The 25,003-nt window shown below is 36.7% G+C and overlaps 2 protein-coding genes across 4 annotated transcripts; one reads left to right on the top strand and one right to left on the bottom strand.

Moving 5' to 3' along the window:
- The first annotated feature begins 177 nt into the window (after positions 1-177).
- LOC141486651 (protein I'm not dead yet-like) lies at positions 178-16,221 on the top strand. Of its 3 annotated transcripts, none has more exons than XM_074185013.1 (7): positions 178-309; positions 4,675-4,846; positions 5,871-6,211; positions 6,831-7,065; positions 8,103-8,416; positions 9,541-9,924; positions 10,307-16,221. In XM_074185013.1, exons 2-7 carry the CDS (start codon positions 4,702-4,704, stop codon positions 10,550-10,552), a joined length of 1,665 nt encoding a protein of 554 aa, XP_074041114.1. In that variant the 5' UTR covers positions 178-309; positions 4,675-4,701; the 3' UTR covers positions 10,553-16,221. The 3 variants fall into 3 exon arrangements, with proteins under 3 accessions (XP_074041114.1, XP_074041112.1, XP_074041115.1); XM_074185011.1 differs by lacking the exon at positions 178-309 and adding an exon at positions 1,418-1,970; XM_074185014.1 differs by lacking the exon at positions 178-309 and adding an exon at positions 2,064-3,785.
- LOC111517755 (probable cytochrome P450 6a23) lies at positions 11,327-23,734 on the bottom strand. The gene is made up of 8 exons (XM_023174019.2): positions 23,696-23,734; positions 20,665-20,897; positions 19,565-19,708; positions 18,830-19,015; positions 15,899-16,219; positions 14,876-15,109; positions 13,771-14,022; positions 11,327-11,611 (listed from the first exon to the last, which is right to left on the bottom strand). The coding sequence occupies exons 2-8, from the start codon at positions 20,888-20,890 to the stop codon at positions 11,442-11,444; spliced, it is 1,533 nt and encodes a 510-aa protein (XP_023029787.2). The 5' UTR covers positions 20,891-20,897; positions 23,696-23,734; the 3' UTR covers positions 11,327-11,441.
- Positions 23,735-25,003: the final 1,269 nt, after the last annotated feature.

Genomic DNA, 25,003 nt, shown 5'->3' on the forward strand with positions numbered 1-25,003 from the left:
GTTTTAATAGTTTCATTCCATTATTTCCAAGCCTAAACACTACACCCCACAAATTTTGCTAAATGAATTCATTTATTGTACGCCACTGAAGAGACGGCATGACACGTGTTTTATCTAAATCTATTTGAAATTTGGCGCTGTTTTGACCGAAAACTATCATCAACGCTCGAACATTTGGCAGCAGTGTGCAAAAGCCATGCGTCAGATTCGTTTTGGCGGCAGTAGGCTAGTCGGTCGATTTTTGCCTCATAAAAGTTTTTATGAAGTGATTAGAAGTTGCCTCATCATTGATTGTTATTTGAAATTAAGGTAAGTCTCAATACCAAGTCCTAACCGAACCAGAAAACATGGCCCCTGTGTTTGGACGATATTTATCAACAGTGATAACTGATTTGAATGAACATTTTGGTCAACAGTTTTCCACACAATGTACCACAGGTGAATTCAATCCTGCATCAATGTTTTTTGAACCCGTCACAGAGGACGAAATACTTGAGGTCATAAACTCATTACCGAATAAAAAATCTACAGGTCCGGACGAAATACCGATTTCAGTGATTAAAGACACCAGTGATATAATTGCACCAGCTTTCGAGCATATTATCAATCTGTCCGTATTGCAAGGCAAATTTCCCTCTAGCCCCAAATTAGCCTCTATAATTCTTATTTCGAAAAAGGCGATCCAAGTAATATTGAGAATTATAGACCAATCGCTTTACTAAGCATTTTTTCTAAACTGATAGACAAAGTAATGGCCAATAGAATCACAAATTTTCTCAACACATATCAGGTTTTATGTGACAACCAGCATGGATTCCGTAGTGGTTTATCAACTGAAACAAGCACGATTGAATTTGTTCAATAAGTCAACAACAAAATGGACTCTGGCGAATTTGTGATCCCAATTTTCTTTGATCTTACTAGAGCTTTCGACTCGGTCGATAATTCTTTCATATCTGATAAATTGAATAACCTTTGTGTCCGCGGCCCAATCAATGAGTGGATCGTGTCCTTCCTCGAGCGAATAAAGTTCATTGTTAAGATTGATGACGTCATCTCGGAGAAATTTGAAACAGATATTGGTACACCCCAGGGAAGCGTACTCGGTCCTCTAATTTTCCTCATTTTCATTAACGACCTTCCCATTCATATATCTCAAGAAAGGCTGCTTATGTACGCAGATAATACTTGCAGTGGGACTCTGCTGTGATGGTTTGGCCCGGTTGCAGAAAGTTATAGTATATCACACCAGCCATCGATCACCATACAGTAACCATGCTCTTTTTTGAAAGGTTTGTGCCTTTGGGAAGTGCATGGGTGGCTCATCGATGTCCAACCACTGCCCTGAACGTCTCTATTCATCACACGTGGCGATCCGATCCAAAGAAGGATCGTTTTGGTTGCGCAAAAGCAGACCTCGAAACGTGACTATTCCTGTCGATTGTTCAAATCATGGGGCACCCACTTCTCGAACCTATTGATCATTCCAATACATTTTGAACCATCAAAAACCGCATGGCAGCCCAGTCCTTCAGCCAACCCACGCACGAAATTTCGCAAACAAGAAAAAATGAACAGCATCAATGTATAGAGCACAAAATTCTCAACCAATCAATATATACCACGACACAGTAGAATGAATATCCATGTGAAGCTACAAAAACACATGACATTAAAACGGATAAGACTTTTGAAAGAACCAATAGCAACCACCAAGTTCTGACAATGAATTGTAACACTTTGTATATTCGTTTGACACGATAACATGTTTTTAGAAAGTCATTCTGTAGATTCTCATTTTAAATTACAACACCTTGTTTATTCGATCTGTTGATACGTGTTTCATACCTGTCACGATTTGTCAAAAAGGTTATGATCATAAATGGAAATCCAGAGAAAACCGAATTCATTATTGAAAAGCTGAACAAAACCTATAATTCATTGGAATAATTCAGAAAGATAATCATCAAGTGAGTAGTCATATTTTTCCAGTACATTTTGTCTAGTTAAATATATTTATTTTCACACAACACCTTGATATATAATAAATCTGATATAAATGATGAAAACAATATTAAACACAGACATGATCCGGCTCAATTATCTCCTTTCATAAAAAGCGATTTGGGGAAATTTTCTAGTGAGAACTTTTATCACGAATGGGGGATAGAGCACTGCCAAACCATATATCTATCTGCCTTGATTGTTCCACAATGATCTAGGATTTTCTCGAACATTCCAAACTATTCTCGAACATTCTACCAGATTCGGGGGTGTCCTAGAAAGTTCCAGGATGTTGTGTACTGTTTTGGAATACTCTAGAATGTTCTTGACTGTTCTGGAACTGTCTAGAGGGGGGAACCTCCTGTCTTCATATCTTCAAAAGCACGCTCTCCAAGTAAACACTGAGACCATCTTTACGTACAAGTTATTGTGCCATTATGACAGAACAAATGCATATACCAGCTGTGTCCAAAAAGTCTCCGACCTGCGTTCATATCTCCGCACTAGTACAATTCTCCGTCATCCGGGCCGTGGCATCCTTCGTAGTAGTTCTATAGTAGTCGTCTTGATGTCGTCGAACCGCATTCCTTCTAGCGCCATTTTCGATTAGGGAAACATTCAAAAGTCGCAGTGACCAAAAAGGCGGTTGTTTTCTTCTCACGGCATCGCGCAATCTTTTCAGAACTTCAACATAATATTCCTTGTCGATCGTCTCACCTCTAAAGAACAATTAGCATTGACATAACATGGCTCCGACTTTGACCTGCTTGTTAAGGCTGTGGTTCGTCTGGATGTTTCCACTTTGAAGATTGTTGTTTAGTTTCAGTATCGTAACCATGAATCCATGTTTCACAACCAGTAATAACCTTGAGGAGATTCTTATCTTCACTGATCATTGTCAAATTATCCTGAGCGAAGGTCTTTCCGCTCGGTGGTGAGCAATTTCGAAATGAGTTTCGCACACGAGAGTCTTTCCCATGATCTTATTCAAAATTCCCCAAACAGTAGTTTTCTGTATTTCGAGAACATTTTGTAGTTCACGAAGAGTTCATCGACTATCACTTTCAATCGCAAGTTGGACACGATCAGCGACGTTCGGCCAGAACAAGGTCAACTAACTGTACATATGCCTGTACAGTTCCTTTATCTGTGTTGTGCCCGTCCTCAAAGGCTTCTGTATCATTTCAAACGTCTCTGTACAACTTTTGTCGAGATTGTAGCAAAACTTGTTGATCTATTCTTTGTGTAATTTTCAACAGTGAAACAACACAGACATGAACCACGCTCTGCACGACTCAAAACGTTAGCCGGTAACTATGGCTATCACGGATTTCGTTAAGGATTACTCTCATTCTCCGCAGCGTTCTGGCGCGAAGATATTAACACAAATCGGATACTTTTCAAACACACCTCGTATGTTCTGCTACCCTTGCAAAGTTGGGTCGTGTGAAGTGAAACATGTATTGACTGTGCTATAATGGAAATGGGGTTCAATATCATTCGAAGTCTTTAATAATTGAGTCAGTTACCCACCAATACATCGAGAGATACGGTTCGTTCTTTGATTTTTTAAATTTTTTCGACAACTCTTGTGTTGCATTTCATACTTATATATAGAGACAACATGATAAACATACACTTTATCTCAAAAAGGCAGGTATCAGTCATTACACAAACTAAATAGTTGTTAATATATGAACTGTTTCGCAAACAGGTACAGATAAAAGTGGAAAATTTATAATTTAATATACTGTTGTTATTTGCAGTTTTACTTGCGAAAGGTAATTATGTTTTTTATTGTTTTCGATTTGTATAAATATTATCAACGATTGAACATTCTTTAAGCCACATTTAGTTCAAGTTCTGAAATAACGTATGCCAACAAAGTCCCAACTGTTTCAGCAAATGAGATTATTCACAAAGATCACCTCTGTCTCACAATATTGCACACCCCGCTTCTGCGTTAGTTAGGGAAGCCACAGATTATGCTGTAGACGACCCCTCCCGATATAGAAAGCCCCGACACTCTGTCGAATGAGGCCCTCATGTCCCCCGTTAACGGATGAATAACTTTCTCATCCATCCCACCCCAGCCAGGTAGGGGTATCCCGTGAAGGGCGGCACTGATGTCTAAGGACTTCATGCCGTCATCAATCAGTCATGAACCCATTGGTCCCTCTCAATACCAACAATTAGTCGAAAGGGTAGGGGAGCTGGACTCCAAACCTGGAAGAATTGACGATGACATTCTGACCCCCACCAATTGCACCCTCGCTACCACTGCCGTTTCGTCTTTTCCACTCGTCCAAGGAGATAGATACCAGACCAGAGCCTTTGGACCCACAGTCGACCTTGGGAGTAGGCATATTGATATTCCCGCCGTCAAGTCACAAAACCCTCAAAGCGTGTCACTACCTAAGGAGTAGGCAAATTGAGATCTCAGTGTAGTCATACCCTCTTGAAAATGGCTTCAAATTCGAAGCCGAAACGTCGAACATCTAAAAACAACAGTAGGGGTTTTGTGATTTGATGCGGAGGGCTCATTTTGCCTACTTCCCATGTTTCAACCTGGCAAGGGTCTCGATCTGCCTACTCCCTAGTAATAGTCGACGGTTATTATGGAACTTATTGTATAAATATAAACCAATAATGATATGTATTCTGTTTTAGCATTGTATATTCGAAAAGGCCTATTAAATGTTACCGTCAGAAGTTTACAAAGTTTTGAAGATCTACTGGAAGTCACTATTCGTAGTAGTCTACCCATTAGTTCTACTTCCTGTATTCCTTACCAATAACGTACCTGCTTATCGGTGTCTCTATGTTGTCCTACTCATGGCAGGTAAGATATTATAGATATCATGAAATAGAAGGTGAAGATGACGATTTGAAAGCCTAGCAGCATATGCCCTTGTTACAGTGTGTCGTTTGTTACAAAAGTAAATAACGGTGATTACAATATTTTATAACGAATCAAATACCTATGACTTCTTTCACGTACATGACCTGGAGTTTAGATCACCTTCCTGATCTCTCCTTGGTAGATCGCACTTCAGGAAGGTTTCCTATTTTTCCAGTACCTGGTACCACAGCCTTAGTCACGATTAAACATAACTGACCAGGCTAGTAGATTGTGGTCGAAACGTTTCGTCTGTTACAAGAACACGGACATATTGAACGTAAGTCATTGTTTGTCGAGGAGAGCAGAGTTCTTATCGACCATTTTAGATGGCCTGCTTAAAGAAATGTTGATATACACGACCAATATGGGGGAAAACAGCAGTGATGAGTTACCATGATGAGTTTGCCAAAGCAAACAAAGCTTTAAAATTTAATTCGCTAATCTAGGTTAACTTTGGAATTATCTCGACAAAAGCACCCAATATTCGTATTGGGACTCGATATCAGACAAGACAAAAGAAAAATGAATATAGCTTTGATCAGAGGCAACGTAAAATCGGAAAAATAGTTGGCTAGTCACTCTTAATATCGACACTAAACTAACCGTGCGCAAAAGCAAGAAAAGGACAGAGATATTGTGTTGTTTTATGCGAATGTGACGCATTGGATTACATTCTGGAAAGACATGTATTTTCAATAGTAATTCCACCAGCTTCCAAAGAATTGCATTGACTTATATAAGCCAATTACCACGACGTAGGAGACAGTCTATTTTGGAAAATACAGTGTGAAGTTTCTTGATTTCAAATGGATTAACATTTTCAGACTATGGAAGTCAAACTAATGAATTGGACAAATTTATGTTGAAATTGTTCAACAATCAAGTCCACATAGCAAATAATTATCAAACTCTCTCGTATTTTCAATATTGATACTCAGTTCGTTAAATATATTTTTTTCTTCAGGACTCTGGGTGTTGGAAGCTCTTCCTTTGCCAATAACAGCTCTTATTCCCATGGTCCTTTTCCCGCTCATGGGTGTTCTGAATTCGAGTAAAACCTCGATCAGTTATTTAAATGAAACGAACATGATGTTAGTGGGAGGTCTTATTATTGCCATAGCAGTTGAACATTGTAAACTGCACACCAGAATTGCTCTCAACGTTATTAATTTAGTGGGGTGCAGCCCCAGAAGACTGAACGTGGGACTTTGCTCGGTCACCATGTTTATATCCATGTGGATTTCCAACACAGCAGCTACGGCCATGATGATTCCAATCATACAAGCAACACTGGAGTCTCTAGAGGTAGGTTAAGTTAGGTTAGGTTAAATATTGTCAAATTACAAAATTTTAGAGACTCTACATTGATGAAGGTCACTGTTGGAGTAGTCATATTGGGACGTTGAAAAAGAAAATAAGAACAAATTTAGGAGTACTATTGAAGATTAGTATTTCCATTCCTCCATATCTCGAATGTATTCTATTTTAACATATTCGAACTTGCAATTCATAGGTTCTATTTGAGGAATCATATTTGGAAGCCACGTCAAATTTTCATACACCACGTGATTTTTTTTGTAGTCAATCTCTTTCTCAATTACAGATTTCTATTTCTGAATTTTCAATAAATCATAGTCTGACCAATATTTTTTCGACCACTCCAATAGAGATTCATTTTTTAACATAATTTCATATAAAATACTTTTCATGGGTGGAAGTCGCTTTTTGATTCTGACCTTCTACCGTGAAGGTCTTCAGAATTTAATTTTCTAATTTCTTTTTGAAAATGTTAATCATTTCAATGGTTTGAATACCTTTATGTTCAAATTCTCGTTGAAAAAAAACTTGGCGATTTGACAAATTCTCTTGAGCTTTATATTCGTAAAATAATATTTCTTCTCGGTTCTCGCTACTTTCATGAAAGAGAGAAGGCGTTATAGATATGTTCGAGAAACAAGATAAATCTGAACAGATAACCGCTCCCGAGGAAGATCTGGAAAAAGATGAACAGGATAAGAGAAGACCCACAAAAATAACGATGTGCTATTTCATATCAACAGCCTACGCAGCTTCAATAGGAGGAAGTGGATGCGTTATTGGTTCAGGGACGAATTTAGCCTTCAAAGGGCTCTATGAAGCTCGATTTCCTGATAGTCCAGGTGAGATTAAGTAATAAAGTTAGAGCTTAAAGTATCTTAGCGATTTTCTCAGAAGATCCAAAAGCTGAAGTCGACCAATTTGTTTGAAAAGTAGCTATATTCCACATACCCTAGATTTACTTATATTAACCCCATTTGGAGCATTGCCACCCAAAATAGTTTGAAACCTCCAAAAATATTGCAAAAAAAGTAATGAAATGTAATCTTCAATTATCATAACTGGAACCTACTATGAATATTCATAAATCAACTGAACTGTTGTATATTAAAATTCCCGATGAAATGCGAATATGAATATTCATACACGAAAAGTTTACTTGAATATAAATTCATAAAAAATAAAATGGTACATAATTATGATACGAGACAAATTGACTGTTTTAATATAGACTAACCCACAGTTTATGGCATCGCGAAAAAAACGTATCAAGGAAATAGCTGACAGCACGCGCATCTTTCAAACATGCTCAAAGTTTACTGGCTCCGTGTACGAAATAAGCTGTGAGGGTTGCGATAAAACGTATGTTGGTCAAACTAAGCAAACCATAATAAGGGGTTTCAAAGAACATGTTACACATACTAGGTTTCGTAGACCAAAGAAGTCTATTGTTACTCAACGTTCCTTCAAAAACTAGCACAAATAACGAAAAAATGTTTGAAATTGTTGAGACCGATACATGACAACATACTTCTAGACATCTCTGAAAGTTTGAAACTCGAAAAATGTAGAATAAGATCTATAAACAACGAAGAAGGTCCTATTTCAGCCGTGGAAGCCTACATTCCGAAACGCGTATCAAGGGACGGTGTTGTTCTATAGTGGGGAAATCGTTTTCTCTAGTCAATGTCGAATATTAACACTAGGCTCATAGAAAAGACTGCAGCCTCACCCTATTGTATTTTTGCAACCTGTTTCAGTAGTCAAGTCTCAAGAGTTCAAACATTGAAATAATATGATTTTTGCCAAGGAATTGAATTACCTTTTTTTAATACTCCGCCTTGACTGTGAGTATGAATCATAAACCTCCTATTTTCAGGTGTGGAATTTGATAAATGGATGATACTGAACGTTCCGATAATGTTGATAACGATGATTATCGGAGTGGTATGGTTTCAGTTTTATTTCCTGGGACTTTTCAGACCCAAATCGGAAGACGCAAAGAAAGTTGAAGTAGGACCAGAAGGACGACTTATAGCCAAAGGTGTCATCAGGGACCATATAGAAGAACTTGGTCAAATGTCTGCCCATGAGATATCCGTAGGAATATGCTTCGTGCTCTCTATATTATTGTGGTTCTTCCGGAAGCCAGGCTTCATCAAAGGATGGGTGGAATATTTCACCAGTATAAAGGTAGGTATCTTAGTTGAAAAGATAATCTTACTCAGGGTGCAGCAGAGTTAAAGGGTAAACAGGAAGGGTAGTCTGTAATACCCTCCAAAGAACTTAGAACAATGTTGGTTGGTACCAGAGGCAGCAATACTGTGATAGTCCCTCCAGCAGAAGGAGGAACTTGGACAATTCAACTGGATCTTCTAAACAAAGCCAGACTCTTCCTATGGCCAAACTTTTCGAAAAATCTACCTAGATTCTACCTGCTTTGAAGAGGTTCATCAAAAAATTGTTAGGCTGCAGCAGGGTTGGCCTACGTTGTATAACAGACCTATTTTTATAAGTCACTGTCTTATGAATCATCATATAAAGAGATCTGGAATGTAGAAAGATCTGGCATGTCGTTACTTATAACGATAATTTACACGCACGGGGCAAAATGATCCCGCGCTCACGTACACAGTATGTATTTTGAATCTTTCAAGTAAGCAAAAGTAAAAAGTCAAAAGTCTATACCTATAAATTGAAGGGATGTCAGAAAAATAATGAAGACATGGGAAATTATTTCAGCTCTACTATTGATGCAATTATAGTACTGAGAACATTTGAGAAAATTCAACATATGTTTTGTTTTGTGGCTGTGAAATTACTTTTTTTTTCATGAAAACCATGCACAAAAACTCTAGGGACCAGAAAGTTGTAATTTCAATTGTTTAATCTGAGGATAACATTGGACTTGAGAAAAATTAGTGGTATGTCATGATTCTCGCCATGAATATCAATTAAATAGCTGAAATCCATAATTGAAAATTAGTCTTAGTTACACGAGTACCAAAATTTCCTTTGCTTTAAGTATTTCCAGTACTTCAAGTAAAAGTTTTATAAAGAACCAAGGTAGAATTTTCAGATCCCGACTGCCAGTATTTTTATTTAGAGTTCCAGTACTCTACACATGGGAAAAATGACTTTATTCGAATACCAGTACCTTTTTTATGAAATTACTTACTTAAATTACAGTTCTAATGTACCCAAAGTACCGAGTATTTTAAGTAAAATAGTACTTTAACTAAAGTACTTCACAGTACCACAGCATAGCTCACCTCCAATCTCCCAGAGTATAAAACCCAGCTTGTTCGAATTTTCAGGTAGGTGACGCTACTGTAGCCATTTTGGTTGTCATGATCCTCTTCCTCGTTCCATCCAATCCGAACTTCATATATGCGTTCAGCAAGGATGAGCAGAAGAGGCCGAAAACAGCGTCCCCGGCGCTACTGACTTGGAAGATCGTCAACCAGAAGATGCCTTGGGGCTTAGTCTTCCTGCTGGGGGGTGGTTTCGCGATGGCGGATGGATCAAAGGAGAGCGGCATGAGTGCCATGATCGCGGGATGGTTGAGAGAATTCGGTTCTTTGGACAGAAATTACGTCATGATTATCGCGTGCTGTACGGTAATTGTAATCACGCAGATTTTCTCGAGTAATGTCGCCTGTGCTACCATAGTACTTCCGGTTATGGCAGATTTGTCAGTGGTGAGTCAAAGATTACTATCATTTATAGGGTAACTTTCAGGGGGGCTTCAATGCGTCCATGTAATATAAACGTTATTGAAGGTTCTATTGTTACAATTATGTCTGGCTTCCAGGATCTACAGAGTTTTATGCTTAATATTTCATTCATAACTGCGGTAGTAAACATTATCTTTCTCGTAATTCAGGTGGCCAGAAATTATTTTTTTTCCTTGAAATTAACTATGTATAAAAAATTTAAAAAAACTGAAAAATGTCTTTGTTGGGTTGGAAACTTTTCAGATCACCGTCGTATATTTACATAAACAATTTTTCATTATTTAAATCAGTCACTTCAAAAGAACATAAAGTTATCACTACATCAGTTTTCACTACTTTTTCACAGATTTCCAAGCTACATCCAATGTTCCTCATGATGCCATCTTCCCTCTCTTGTTCATTAGCGTTTTGTTTGCCAGTGTCAACTCCTCCAAACGCGATTGCTGCTGCACCCTGTAACATGCCAACCTGGGAAATGATGAAAGTTGGATTTGGGATGATTGTTATAGCTGCTGGGGTACTTTTCTGCATATATCCCTTCTACGGAACACTCATCTGGGATTTTGATACTTACCCGACGTGGGCAGTTTAGAAACTGTTTCAAGTTTCAACCCTTACGCTGGTTATATACTTTAAGATTTATCATTTTTTCAATACAATTGTTGTTTATTAAAACCGTTGTGTATCAATGACTTTTTCCACAACAAATACTGCTGATTATTATTGTGGGGGAAAGCCATAAATTTTATTCGCTAGTTCCGCTCACTGTTGCGGTGAAAATCATTATTTGTGGAACAATAACAATTTAATCACCGCAATAGGTGACAGGCGTTTCTTCTTACGATGAGTCATACTCAGTGTTGTTCTTCGGTCTTGAGAAATGTAACAGTGTGATCATGTCAAATTTAGGCGAGTTCTTGAATTCAACAGAAATTTCCGACCGATTGCTTCAACCATGGACGCGCTGAAGTTTCGAATGAACCAATAAAAATTAATTAATCGGATTAGTCAGTGGACTCGCTGATGAATTTAGGATACCTCCTATAATGCGCATTTTTCTTCACCGATCAATTCACAATAGCTTTCAGAATTCAGCTGAGTTGTCCCTTTTTCATCTGTTTTCATCAATGAAATTCGTCGAAACCAGAGTCAATGGATCTGTTAGCTGTCAACTGTCTGCAAGTAGTGGGGGCTTATCAAGTTTATATTTATTTGTATATGAATGCATTCTGCCCTTGGTAAAGAAGGCAATGAAAGTATGGTTTATTTACTGTTACAGAGTTAAAGGTAGGTGTGGGGAATTACACAATGATCTCACAATGATCTTTGATTATTTTGGAATTAGGAATATGAATAGAGAAAAATATTTTCTTTCACGTCTATGTTTTATTTCAGTACATAAGGTTTGAATAAAAAAAACTCAAAATCACCCAATAACAAAAACATCTTCAAAACTTGATTGTGCAAAATCTCGAGTTACATTATTTACCAATTCTTTCCAGATTCAGCCACATTCCTCCTTCTGTTGTGGGAATAAAAGAGTTGACGTCAATTTTCAAAGGTAATTTAGTTTTGCTGCTGAGTGTCACTCTGAAATTCTTGAGAATACTAACGAGACCAACTTTAGACTGCATCACACCAAATCTCAACCCTGAAAAGTTATGCCATGAAAGATATATTTGTGATGATATTTACTATACATCAGACATCAAAGTAATTCATCATTTGAGTGAAGAATAACCTACGTATATGTTTTCCATCATGTTATCATATCATGTTATTATTATTATTGAAATAAAAAATAATATGATACAAACCTAAGGAAAAACACATAATAATGATTCCGAATAGTTGGTAAACTCAAATAGTTTTGGTTGCGAGACGGCTTTACATACAAGTAAGAACTATCTAATTTACATTTGTTTCGAAGTTTGACTTCGAAATCCAGACTATTCCTATGGATATGTTGGAGGATCTGTGGAGAATCTTGGGACTTAAAACACAAACAAATCCATTTATTATATGTGATGATTGCCAGGCCAATGACTCTATCTGCCGGAAAACTCTTCTCTTTATGAAGATTTGACGAGTTGTATTTGATCTGGATTTCGGCCACACTAGTCTAGAGTCTAGAAGGTCATGAAGTTGCTGACTCCCTTGCAAGGAGGAAATAGAATCAGGATCTATCACCAGCAGGTTTTTCTCAAGCACTTAGTAGGTACTGCAAAAAAAAGTTTTTAGACTTCTGGACAAATCTATCCGGATTGGCCCATTGGAAGACATCTGCACATCTTTCGAAGTATGTCACCATACAATTAATAAACTACATCAGGCCTGCTAATAGGTCACTGTCACTTAAATCAACATATCAAGAGATTCGGATGAATTTATTGAATTGATGTGTTGCATCTTAAACCCAACCTAACTTAACCAACTTGCGTTCATCTCTAAATATTTTTTGTTCGTGCTTTCCCGTAATTCTTGTTATTCGTTAAGTAAATCAAGAGTGAGTTTTGATTCGTCTCCTGATGATGCAAACTTGGTCTAGAGACAGTATTTTTGATTCTCATTCTACTTATCCAGTTAGTTTTTCGGTATATAATGGTCGTTGCTTCTAGCAAAATAACTTTTGATTTTTTAACCGAAATGAAAAGACATTTCAGTTTCGAGTTATCTTCGTAAAAATACTGCGTTTTCGTCGACTTTTTTCAGTCTGCTGTAATGAATAAATTATTTGACCTCCAGAAGTTGCTTGAGAACTATGAGTATCCGGAGGTAGACGAGATCTTATGGAGAAACTGGCTCCGGCCATTCAACAGCAATACTTCACGACAATCGCTTGGTTAGAATCCATATTGGGAAACTGCGAACAGGAATATATTGACTATAAACTGATTGTCAGGACACACAGGTATCATGGGCAACGAAAAAGCTGACAAATGTGCCAAACAAGGAACATCATCGTGAGTCCAGAAACAGCTGTGGGAGTACCAAAATCGTTGGTACAGAACCAGATTAGGAAATGGGTATATAAGAACCATAGGGAGTTCTGGAAAACATACCAGGGAACACATATGGAAAACCTTTATATGGGGACAGTCCGAGAAGAAAACTGAAGAACTGCTTTAACAAAGCAAGAATCAGCTCAGTTTTTTCCTTGTACGAGGAATTGATGAAGTAGTTGTTATCTGATAGGTGTCAGTCGATTAACCTATAGTGTAGGTGAGTTGAGACTACCCTGAAAGAATAATTTTTTAGATAATTGAATATATGGACCACTCAAACCGTATGCAGGAGAGTATGTCATACGTCAAGTAAAGAGAACAAGATTGTTGGACTTGGGAAAAATAGACAGATCATACGGCTCCCAGGAAGCGGAAAATATCCATACAACGAAGTGAAAAGAAAACGCAAGGAAGTAGACAGACAAGGATTAACGTAGACGTAGAATAGACAAGGATTAACGTTTCTCGTCCAAGAAACTGTTGGGATGTATGCATTACTGGTAGGTAGTGAGAATCCAAATTATAGTTTAGTAAGTATGTTGTCGGCAGTTAAAAATAAAACGAAACGCTCGAAAATTTCTTCCTTTTCGTTATGCGAAGTTGTCAGTAGGTCGAAAGAAGATGGAATCTTTAACAGGCATAGACAAAGGTACACGTTATCTGAATGAATCTTATTCTTTTGGGATAAAAAGAATAGATCCTAGTTGGACTGGACATGTCCAGTTGAAGAAAGTTTCCATTTGACTTATTGCCATGAACACTGAACCACGGTGAAATGTGCTATGGAACCAATTATAAACCCTACCTATACAGATCCTGGGTCCCTCGCCGAAGGGAATATGAGCGTAAGGATGCCTTCCTTGAATGTTTTCCTCGTTGAATCTTTCGGGGTCGAAAACTTCAGGATTTTCATAATACTCTGGATCGTAGTGGATTGCTTTGATAGGAATGAAAACTTCAATGCCTTTTTCTATAATAACATCCGAATCAGGTATTCGGTAGTCTTCCACGCATCGTCTGGTGACTACTGGAAGAGCCGGATACATTCTCAAAGTTTCTGAAATCAAAAATTTACTGTCGATTTATTTAAGTAACACTTCAGATGGGGCGATGACAAATAAATTGTTTGTCAAAGTGGTTAAGGCTTTCGCGGCCGAAATTTTCAATGTTACCATCTTCAAAATTCACCGATGACATCGGTGAATCATCGAGATGAATCAACCTCTGGAGAAGCCAGCCATTCATGCTGGCGAAACGTTTGGATGCAGTTCCAAACTACGACGGCCTTCAAACCCGAATGAAGATAGTAACACTGATATTGTTCGTCGTTCGCTTCAACCTAGTTCGAGGAATGATACTCTGAAAGGAATTCGATTTTTAATTATCGAATTCATGTTGATGATGGACACTACCTTGCACTGATGAGTGACTAAATAGCCCGAAACCGGTCTGTGTTAGAATAATTGAAAATCGATTCCGGCAGTTGTATTTCCAACAGCATATACGGGAATAACTTCAGTGAAAAATCTTGCACTGACACCTGTCAGATATACTCCAATAATTTAATATAATCAATAATTTGTTGAATTGGTAAAAAACTAGTCCTATTCTCCTTCAGCTTTCTCTGGGGAAATTTTCTCCTCGTTTGCCCATCTACAGTTTTGAGACATTACTGAAGTTAATTTTTGGATTTATTCCCCTTCCCCGCTTATCTTCTGCACTGTGTCATGTGTATGTACAAAAATGTAAAATAAGAGGAGAATAAATTATTATTAATATATTATTATTATTATATTCCTTGAAAACTTTACGGTACACTTAAAAACTGAGTTACTTGTAAAACAACATGAGTTCAGAAAAATAACCGTTTTGAAAATTTTGCTGAAAATAATATTGTTTGTCCAACTTACCATCGATTACCTTTCCCATATACTTCAACTCATTCAGTGCATCATACGTGATTTGGTTGTTGTGTTTTTCCAGCACAGAATTTATTTCGCTCCTAACTTTCTCTTGAATTTCGGGATGGGTAGCTAACTGATACAGTGCGAAAGTCATTGTGGTTGAACTCGTTTCGAATCCGGCAATGAAGAAAACAAAACTCTGGGCAACGATTTCGTCCATTGTCAAGCTAGTTCCATCGCCTGAAGAAAAAGAAATGTTGTGTTAGTCTATATGTACAGCATAGGTCTGAAGTGAGATCAATGAATTATCGAATCACCACATATCGAAAGAAATCGTTAGTTATGAATTTTTATCGAGTATCGACCAATTCCATCATATAACATTTCGAAAGGGTATGATTCAAAGAATTCCTCTTGAGCACTGACATCGATAAAGATAGCAAGAAAATATGTAAGACTCATCAAGAAGGCTTTTTCTACTGTTCGCTACTAGCTTCATAGACAGATGACAACTTTTACTAATGAAATTTGAGGTAAAAATTAATCACAATGGAACATCAAAAATGAAAAATATGACCTCTCTAGTCAATGTGTGTATGAGAATATCAAAAAGATCAGTAAATAACAGGGTACAAGAACGACTACAGTATCACATCACGCCACATTGAAGAAGCCATGAAAATTGACGAAAGAATCAGAAATGCAGAAAAACAAATACAAAGAATACAAAGAGAAAAAGCTAGTATTCATAATTTCGAAAATGCCAACCAAAGACGAAAGACAGCAATCTCCAGAATCGACAAACGATCCTAATAAAAGAATTTTCCAATTTTGAAACAAGCATTGCCCTTAAACACAAATACCAGAAGAACAACATGCTTCTCGACTTGCCTTAAACCAAAGAAGATGGAGTCTGAAGCACCAGTTTGCTGTTTGCTATATTCTACGTTTTAAAAAATTTAAGATGACTAGCTTTCATTCGACTATACACATCAATTTGTCATAAAGTAAATGAAATAATAACATTACCTGTATGTTCGTTAGTTTTGTTCTTAATGTCAATCAACATCTGAAGAAAATCTGGTCTAGTAACGCCTTCCTTCTCTCTGTATCTCACAGTGTCTTCAACAACCTTCGTGTAGAAATCTTCCACTTCTTTTTCGGTTAATCGCATTCTTAACATCTTGGATAAATTGGGAAATGCCCCCATGAAAGTTATCTTCAAATTGCGAATCCCATCTGTACGAAATACTCTTTGACCGAATTGTGTGAACGGAGAATTGGGTTCTTTGAAGCTATTACAGTCCAAGCCAAAAGCGCAGGAACCGATTATGTCGGTAGTATAACAAGCTGGAAAAGTACAATTCATGATGGTGTAATTGGCCCCTCCAAAAATAGTAATGATAATTATATCTGTGTGAAATTCGGGATAGATGAATGTGCAACGGTTCATTTCAAAAGAGTGCGATGCAGGAATTACAGACAAAATGTCCAGCTCGTAGACTAGGGAATTCTGGATGCCGGAGGGATGTACACTTCGAGGTGGAACACCGCCTCTCACGAAAGGTAACAACAGATCTGGTCATCGGACCTGTCGGGGAAGAACAAAGTTGCTGCAACAAATATGCTTACCTTTCCAATCTTACTATACTCATTTGGAGTAGTGAAATGGATCGGGAAGAGATGTATCAACTCAAAATGAAAATACTAAATATGATGCATCCCCTTTTCTGTACGGTCTGCGACCAAGAGACAGCAGGAATTGGAACATATCGCTTGGAAGCAGTTGCCCGAGCGGCTTCAATACTCGCTGCAAACTCCCTTTTCTGTTATTAATCGACTGAAATCGGGGCCTCCAAGTGGTTATTTGAGGTTTAGAAAAAAAAAATCGACCAGAGCCGTATCAAAAGGATACGGTGACTGTTAAATAAGATTTATTGAATCCATAAGTTTTCTTTTCGCATGTCTGGTCTCTTTCGACGAATTTGCACTAGTCGAGCGACAACGAGTTACATGCCTAAAAGCTCGTTTAAAATGGTAGGAACTGATCCGTGAAACGCTTAAATTTCAGCGGATATGATCTAAACGACGATTTATTTTACTTTAGCGATGTTAACTTCAGTTGACCACCACGTCTTGACCGCTTTTAAATGCATTGTAGGGGAGAAAGGGGTGGGAAGTTATTTTTTTTTTGAATTATCAACGATATTTTCATATCAATAGATAGTACTTTTATACTCTTGCAACAAAACCATTCTCCTTTCTTAGTACGTCGTTCGTATTTACAGGAATTATTCGTTGTTGTATAAATGTCCTTCTTTTGTCGGTTGAAGCGCCATTATTGTTTTGCATTCAATATTTTATTTTGTACTACCACTAATGAGCAATAGGCATTAAACCCGTGTGGTATTGTTGGCTACATACCCAAAAGGCCAGAATTGGCAAAGAAACTACGTTTGACGTGGATCCGGAGCATTCCACTGGAAGGACTATAAAAAACTATCTACCCTTTTCTGTAATATCGTTAATTTTATGCGAAATAAAACTCAGGTTTGCAGTGGGAAACAATTGGTTGCCATCGACATTTTCCCAATTATTACATTTCGAAACAGCTAGAGTTATTTTGAATGTCTTTGGGAGTAATCCAGAAATATAAGATATGGTGTGCCTACATTTATATAGGTAGGTTTGAATTAGTTGGTACATGGGAATGTAACTTTATTTCCAAAATGTATTTCTGGATATTAACAATTTATAGTTTTAGTTCTGTCAAGCTCTCGTACTCTCGTTGGTATCATATCTGATAGATAAACCACTCGAATAAATTGGCCAAGTCGACCGGATCCACATTTGTTCCATCTGCTCCTACAACCCCAAAAAACCCTGAGATGACGAGATTTATGACACTCTTTTGAAAAGAAATATTCTTCTTTCTCCAACATCATCCATAGAAGAAATATAACAGTTGTAAATGGAAACGAAAAGTGTGAGTTTCAACCCCGGGCCGGGGATGGTTGTCACATAGGTAATTGAGGGGTAAAAAAACATTCAAATGAATATTTTCATTGAAAGTGGAATTATATAAGTACGCAAATAATTATATCAAAGAAGAGAAAAAAATGTCTTCCTCGTAGGAAAAACATAATTGCTCCAATGGTAACTTAAATAACAAACATATAAATCCATCAAGCCGCAATGCTTGTAAACTAAAATGCCAAACGTAGCGAAATCATATTCATTCAATCTAAAATTCAATGAATATTCGAAATCACGATTATGGTATGGCAAATGTAACGTTGTTTTTGGAATACCCTTTGAAAACACACCAAAATAAATACTCGAAACCATGAGTACATATTTTTCTAATTCCTTCTTCTATTGGTCGGTGAATATTTGCTTATACCTTTGATAACCAACTTTTGTTTATGGTATTGATAACACCATGTTGCTTATCTCTTCCCAGCCCCTGTCAAGTTGAGATAACCAGCCTAATCTTCCTAAAATTTACGTTATTTGTAGGCACGTCTTCCAACGGCGGACATTTACAGTACGTATAAAAATATCATCGTCTTCTTCATAAAAGGTAATTGTTGCAATACTACTCCCACGTGAACATCCAATCAACTCCGGCCTCTAACCGGCGTGAATGAGAGAATTATATCTTTTAAAACAAGAAATGAGTTTCACCTCTTCTTTGTGAGCGTTCGTTATCGGCCCATTCGACACCACTATATCAGAAACGAAACTAGTTGACAAATTGAGTGCTGTTAACACACTGAATGGCGGATGGTGCTCAAACCACAGAATAGTAAGCTGTTTACTATTCTGTGGTCAAACTCCGCGGGTGTATAGGGGACATTTGTACCAACCTAGCTTTGACAATCCCATCACGCGGGTTTTTCAAATGATCGATTCGCGCTACCTTCCAGATTTCCGGTATATGATAAAAATAAACATTACCTAAAACATTTTTTATATCCAAAGGTTCATGGTGATCTACTTCATGTTCTATATACTTCTCTAGAATATGTCCGCAGTTTGCTATGGTCTCGAACATTTGTCTCATCTTTCCTGAAGTGAACGTGGGAGTGAATTTGGTCCTCAGGTTCCTCCATTTCTTTCCTCCAATGGAAAACAGATGAGCAGCTGGGCAAAAATTGATATTTTGAAACAGAAAATCAACATAAAATAATGAACATGTAGATAGTTACAGTTAAATAAATTGTTGCATTTAACGAAGAACATCATATACAGGAGAAGACAGATCTTAAGATATTGAGCCAAAGATAAGGAAGATATAAAAAACCTTTTAGTATTTAGACTGTTCCCACATGACACTGTCAAAATTTGATTTATTTTTAAATCTTTTGGTTTTTTCTGTTCATGTTGTGCAAGTTTCTTTATTATCTCGTTAGTAAGTGTAATATGTTTATATCTCTACAAAAATCATGTGATTTACTTTAGTTTTCCTGACGAAGGTAATAAAATTGATGAAAGCTTGACAAATGACAAACAAATAGTGGCTTCTTTGTAACAACCTCAAAAACATTGGGAAGGCTCATTTATAACAACATCAGAGCTCTCTAATCGAAGGATGATAATAATAAAATACTATGGGAGGGTACGTCTAGGTGGGGGAGATTCATAGAGGGTGTTACTCTTTTTGAAAAGTACAAAAGTAATTGATATACTCACTTATTGGCTCATCTTTCTCATTAACATAAGTTCCTCTGTCAACGAAATGTTGAAAATCTTTGGTCATAATATGTTTGATTAGTTCCAAATCCACCGGTAAAAATACTGACCCTGTCATAACATATATCCCAATGTATTTCCAACCTGAAGACAGATTACAATTAGATTGTTTTGAAAGGAATTTGAAATTTGTACATGTATTTCAATTTGTAAAATAATATCCATGATAATATCTGGTTCGTTGGTTACCAATAATGTGAACACTGATTATACCTACATACATTTACTATACACTTACTAACTATTGTCGTTAATATAACAGAAAATGGAATTCGATTTTCAATTATCGAAAGTCATCGACTTTATGTTGATGATAGAGACTACCTTGCACTGACGAGTGGCAAGCAGCCCGAAACCGGTCTGCAAGTGTGTTCCAATAATTGAAAATCTAATGCGGCAGTTGTATTGCCAGCAGCAATAACTTCAGTGAATAATCCTGCACTGACACCTGTCGGATATAATCCAACGCCCTTCGTGGTATCAGCCAGAGGAGTAGTTATTTTCTGATAGGTGTCATGAACGAATTGTTTCTTTAGATGATTTGAAATTTCATAAAGGTTGAAAGATAGTATGTATCTTCATGCGCCACAGAACCTTGTACTTAACAATGGTATTAGCTAGCTCGCGGTTCACGAATAGAATACATGTTTTAATTTATTGTTGACTTAGTAACCGAGCAAGAAAATAGATTTTGATATGATAAAAAACAAAGTCAGATGATAAGAAGCATATGTGATTTCACTTCTGACGATATAATCTAGTACTTAATTGTTTAAGAGTAATTCAACGAAAATGAATAACGAGATTATGAATATAAGGGGTTTCCAAAGTTCAATGGATTTTAAAGATTAATTATTGTCTACTATGAAATTGCTGTATCTTATCGTAACCACCTTTTTTCTACTTCTCCATTAAAATACAAGGTGTCATTCTGAGAATTTCTTCCCCAAAAAACGGTATGAAAGAGGGCGTTTACAATTAACATCTTCAACCATCATTCACATTTGAACAAATACAGTTCCAATATAAGGTATACTTGCCTTTTGCCTTGGCTTTATAATAAATATTTGCTACATCATCTCCTTCTGGAATATCCCTTGAGTGGGGTGGCTGCAAGTTTCCCCATGGTATGTTAGGTGGTAGATATGGGACACCTTTTCGATCCCAATACTGAAAACTCCTTTTGATATAAACAAAGAGTACAGCAGATAAAGCTACGAGTACGCCAAATAAATCCAGAAGTAAGTTGTCAGTGAAAAAAACCATGATTGTTCTGAAATTCAAAAATGAATATTCAGTCTAACGCATCACAACGGAATAATAATAGTAAGGATATTCAACAATTGGAAAAGAAATAATAATAATAATTTATGTAATGAGAATGTTATGCGAGAAGTAATGTGTTGCAAATGAATTAAGTTGCATTGCAAAAGGTAAACCTTCAGCTTGAGCTGCTCAACTGCAAGCTAGACATTAGACATTTATAAACATACGAGTATACACAAATATAGAATTTTGAATGATCAACTAATTTTCCTTTATTTTCAGTATTTCAATTTTAATATAAGTTACAAAAAGGATTTGGAGCTTTATAACTCCTGTTCAATTATATGTGAGCGCTTTCGACAGCTGGTCGGGCTGAGTAGAGCCTTGATGATGACAGCAAGACCAGCTGTCGAAAGCGCTCGCAAATAATTGAATAGGAGTTATAAAGCTTCAAATCCTTTTTGTGAATTATATGAATATTAAAATACAAATATATAAGTACATACATAAGAAACACATAATCACAAAAGGAATAATAATTTTCTGAAACAGATTCAAATTTATTTATCACAGTGAAGCGTATTAAAAGAAACGAATGATTTTTAAAAGTAATAAATATTTTTTACATCAACATATCTATGGATTTGGAGGTAGGGGATTTGAAGAACCCCTGACTTAGTTTCCCGTTTGAAAAGTTTTGAGTTCAGGATATTTTTTTCATTTTTTTGTAAAGCATTATGAAGTTTTGGACCTAAGTAAAGAAAACTTCTTTGCAGTGTTTTTTTATGAAATATAATTGTCGAACATCTGAGATTTACGACTCATTAAAAATTTGTTCAGTTGGGTGAGTATATGGTTTTATAAAAATGACTTTGGGAATCATTTTCAGAATTTTTTCCAGGTGTTTGAGAAACGTTTTATTGGCGCACCCCAAGCAATGATTCCATAGTTGCGATCAGCGCATAATATAATATTTTCATTTGGCCTTTGGTAGGTATTTTGGAATAGTGTTTCAACCTCTATAGAATACTTCACAGTTTCTTCTCTACGTAATTTATTTTTACTTTCCATTTCGAGTTACAATCTAGGTGAATTCCTAAGTATCTGCAAATGTCTGCCCTTTCAAAACTAACAACTTCAATAGTTTGTTTGATCTTTATAGTGTTTCAACCTCTATAGAATACTTCACAGTTTCTTCTCTACGTAATTTATTTTTACTTTCCATTTCGAGTTACAATCTAGGTGAATTCCTAAGTATCTGCAAATATCTGCCCTTTCAAAACTAACAACTTCAATAGTTTGTTTGATCTTTATGGTGTCAAAATTGGGCAAATTTTTGGAGTAAGAAGTGAAGGGGGAGTGAAGTATGTTTTGTCTGTATTTACTGTTAGTAGCTGCCCGTCAAACTATTCAAGGATAGTTCCGAAGTCCCAGTCTACTAGAGTTTTCAATTCTTCCCAACTTTTGGCTTTGTAGAGAACTGATGTGTCATCAGCAAAGCTCATCACATTTCCCTCTACATTTAATTTGAATAGGTCGTTCAAATATAGGTATGTTATAGAGTATAGGTCCAAGGACGGTACCTTGTGGAACACCTAATTCAATTATTCGGGTAGGGCTCATACAGTCTTCGATTTTAGTACATTGTTCACGGTTACTTAGGCAACTCTTGATTCCTAATTGAAAAAACGTGTGCTAACACATATCTTCAAACAATATACGATACGTCAAAACCATATTTCTTTAGGAAACCCTTTCGTCTGAAAACTAGCATAGGTCATCCTCCTTTCCATTCAACTTTTTCTTTTTAGGTAGCAACGATTTTTGGAATAATTGGGGCGTGTCGAAGGCATAGAATCTCAATTATCAATATGGTAGAAACTGTAACAAAATTACAGCGAACATTTACAATTACTGATAAATACTAAGAAATTAGTAAAAATTATATGAATCTACAGCTGAAATTTTGCCCCGCCCCATGTTTTTCGGTTAATTATTTTAATGGAAAATGCACAATTCGAAACATTGGTATTAATAAATTTGGTAATTCAGGGGAGCAAATAGCAACAAATTCAAATATGCCTGATACGAATCTGCAACGCAACCATATTAGTTCATTCCGGTGGTGATATTACTGCATTGAAGCTTCATGGTGGCTGGAAATTCAATTCGGTGGCGGAAGGCTACATTACAATACAATATTGAACTCTGATGAGACTAGCAATTATGACATAAATGTAAGGATTTCTCCTCCTTCCAGATCAGTGACCTGGAATAAATGGTTAAAACTGCACAAGAAAGCGGATAACATCTGTTATGTTCAATATAAGTAAGAATAGATTGTTCATGGTTTTTTGATATTCATGGTAATACTCGAAGTAATACCATTAACTACAATTCTGTACAATTTTTTTAAAGAATACGAGTAATTACTATTATTGTGTTCAACACGAATATAAATAAAGTATTCATAGTTCTTCATTATTTATCGATTGTAAAAAAATAGCGTATGCACCCCTCATGTGATGGTTATTAATACCCCTGCATAAACCATTAATACTTTGTGTGATCATAACACAATCGTTGAATAATATACTATTTTCTCAACAAAAGTGTTTAGAAAATATTTGATTTGTTTCTCTCCCGCACTGTACATTTTTTTAAATATTTTCAGAGTTTTGCAAGGGGTAAATGAAACCTTTAGGATCAGCGTTTGACGAAGGGCTATTAAATTTAGTCAAATAACCAGAACGATGGATTAATTACTCAAACAACTAATTCAAAAAAAGGAAATCGTAGACTCACGGTTCTGATACAAACACCACACAAAATGGCAAACGGTTAACTGTGAGGAATGAACAAATGCCTATATATATATATATATATATATATATATATATATATATATATATATATATATATATATATATATATATATATATACGTTCTATCAATGCCGATAAAAATTTTACCGTGTTTCAGAGTCATTATCTACAATCAAGGTTACATGATAAGTATCTACAAACAATGATTCATGATGATATCAGATTGATTTTTCTCATAACAACATTTCTCAGAAAAACACTTATGCGATATCAACTCATTTACTATCTTCTGGTGATGACTCTGTTATTATACCTGTATTGTCATGTGCAGAGTTTTGCTTCTGGGGTTGCACGGTCTATTTGCTTTCGTGAAGATCAGATACCACTGTGGAGTCCCAGGGAGTTTACCAAGTGTCAAGGCTGTGACAAGACTTACATCGGCCAGACCAACAGGAGAATCAACATACGTAAAGATGAACACAAACTAGCAGAGAAGGGAAAAGTTACCACGTCTTCTCTCTTCCAACACGTGTTGGCGACACGACGCAATATCAATTACGAAAACACTAAAATACTAGCAAGTAATAGAAACTTTCACTCTCGAACAATCAGAGGCTACAATCAGACAGTAGTATGAACAAGGGGGATGATGCGGAAAGATTACCAACAACATGGAGATCCGTTTTGTCTCTTCACTCCGTATATTTCATAACTTAGCCCTATTAGCCTTGAACAGACAACGTGTTACCTCAGGGCTAGTACTAGAGTGCCACCAAGATTTAGCCAAAGCCTCGGTAGATACTAACATTATCCTAAGGTGGGTTAAAGGGCGCGACAGGAGTAAAGGTAATCGCATTGCCGACTCTTTAGCCAAGAAAGCGGCTGGGCTAAGAATTTTAGGAGCCAGTGGCACCTACGTCCTGATGACTTCGACAATTGCGGAACTAGCCAAAGGTTACACCCATGCTCAATCCCTTAAGAGATGGGATGGAAGCAAAGGATCACCCTGGGCAATGACCAGAAAAAATTGACGCTTAACAGTAGGATATCTGACTGGTCACTATCAACTTAGGAAACACCTCCATAATATGGGGCTAGTGGACACATATCTTTGCAGGATGTGTGAACAGGAAGATGAGACTGTCAGGCATGTCCTTTGTGAGTCCCCAGAGTTATTGTTAATAAGAGAGTGTGTGTTCGGCGAGTCTTGGCCTACACCTGCCGATATAAAGGGGATAAGGATATAAAGGAGATGTCTCCTGTCCACGGGATGGACGATGACCTAGGA

Source organism: Leptinotarsa decemlineata, unplaced genomic scaffold (genome assembly GCF_025532065.1).
Source record: "Leptinotarsa decemlineata unplaced genomic scaffold, Ldec_3_MD MMD2_tig00026361_RagTag_RagTag, whole genome shotgun sequence".
Lineage (NCBI taxonomy): Eukaryota > Metazoa > Arthropoda > Insecta > Coleoptera > Chrysomelidae > Leptinotarsa > Leptinotarsa decemlineata.

Bases quoted from the DNA above. Each gene is read 5' to 3' on its own strand.
- LOC111517755 (XM_023174019.2), bottom strand. From the start codon at position 20,890: ATGGTTTTTTTCACTGACAACTTACTTCTGGATTTATTTGGCGTACTC. The intron at 15,110-15,898 runs GTAATGTTATTA...CTTTTTCTTCAG, and splicing joins CAAAACTAACGAACATACAG to GCGATGGAACTAGCTTGACA. The intron at 11,612-13,770 runs GTAGGGTTTATA...ATAACTTTTCAG, and splicing joins GGGACCCAGGATCTGTATAG to GGTTGAGATTTGGTGTGATG.
- LOC141486651 (XM_074185013.1), top strand. From the start codon at position 4,702: ATGTTACCGTCAGAAGTTTACAAAGTTTTGAAGATCTACTGGAAGTCA. The intron at 8,417-9,540 runs GTAGGTATCTTA...TCGAATTTTCAG, and splicing joins AATATTTCACCAGTATAAAG to GTAGGTGACGCTACTGTAGC. The intron at 9,925-10,306 runs GTGAGTCAAAGA...ACTTTTTCACAG, and splicing joins TTATGGCAGATTTGTCAGTG to ATTTCCAAGCTACATCCAAT.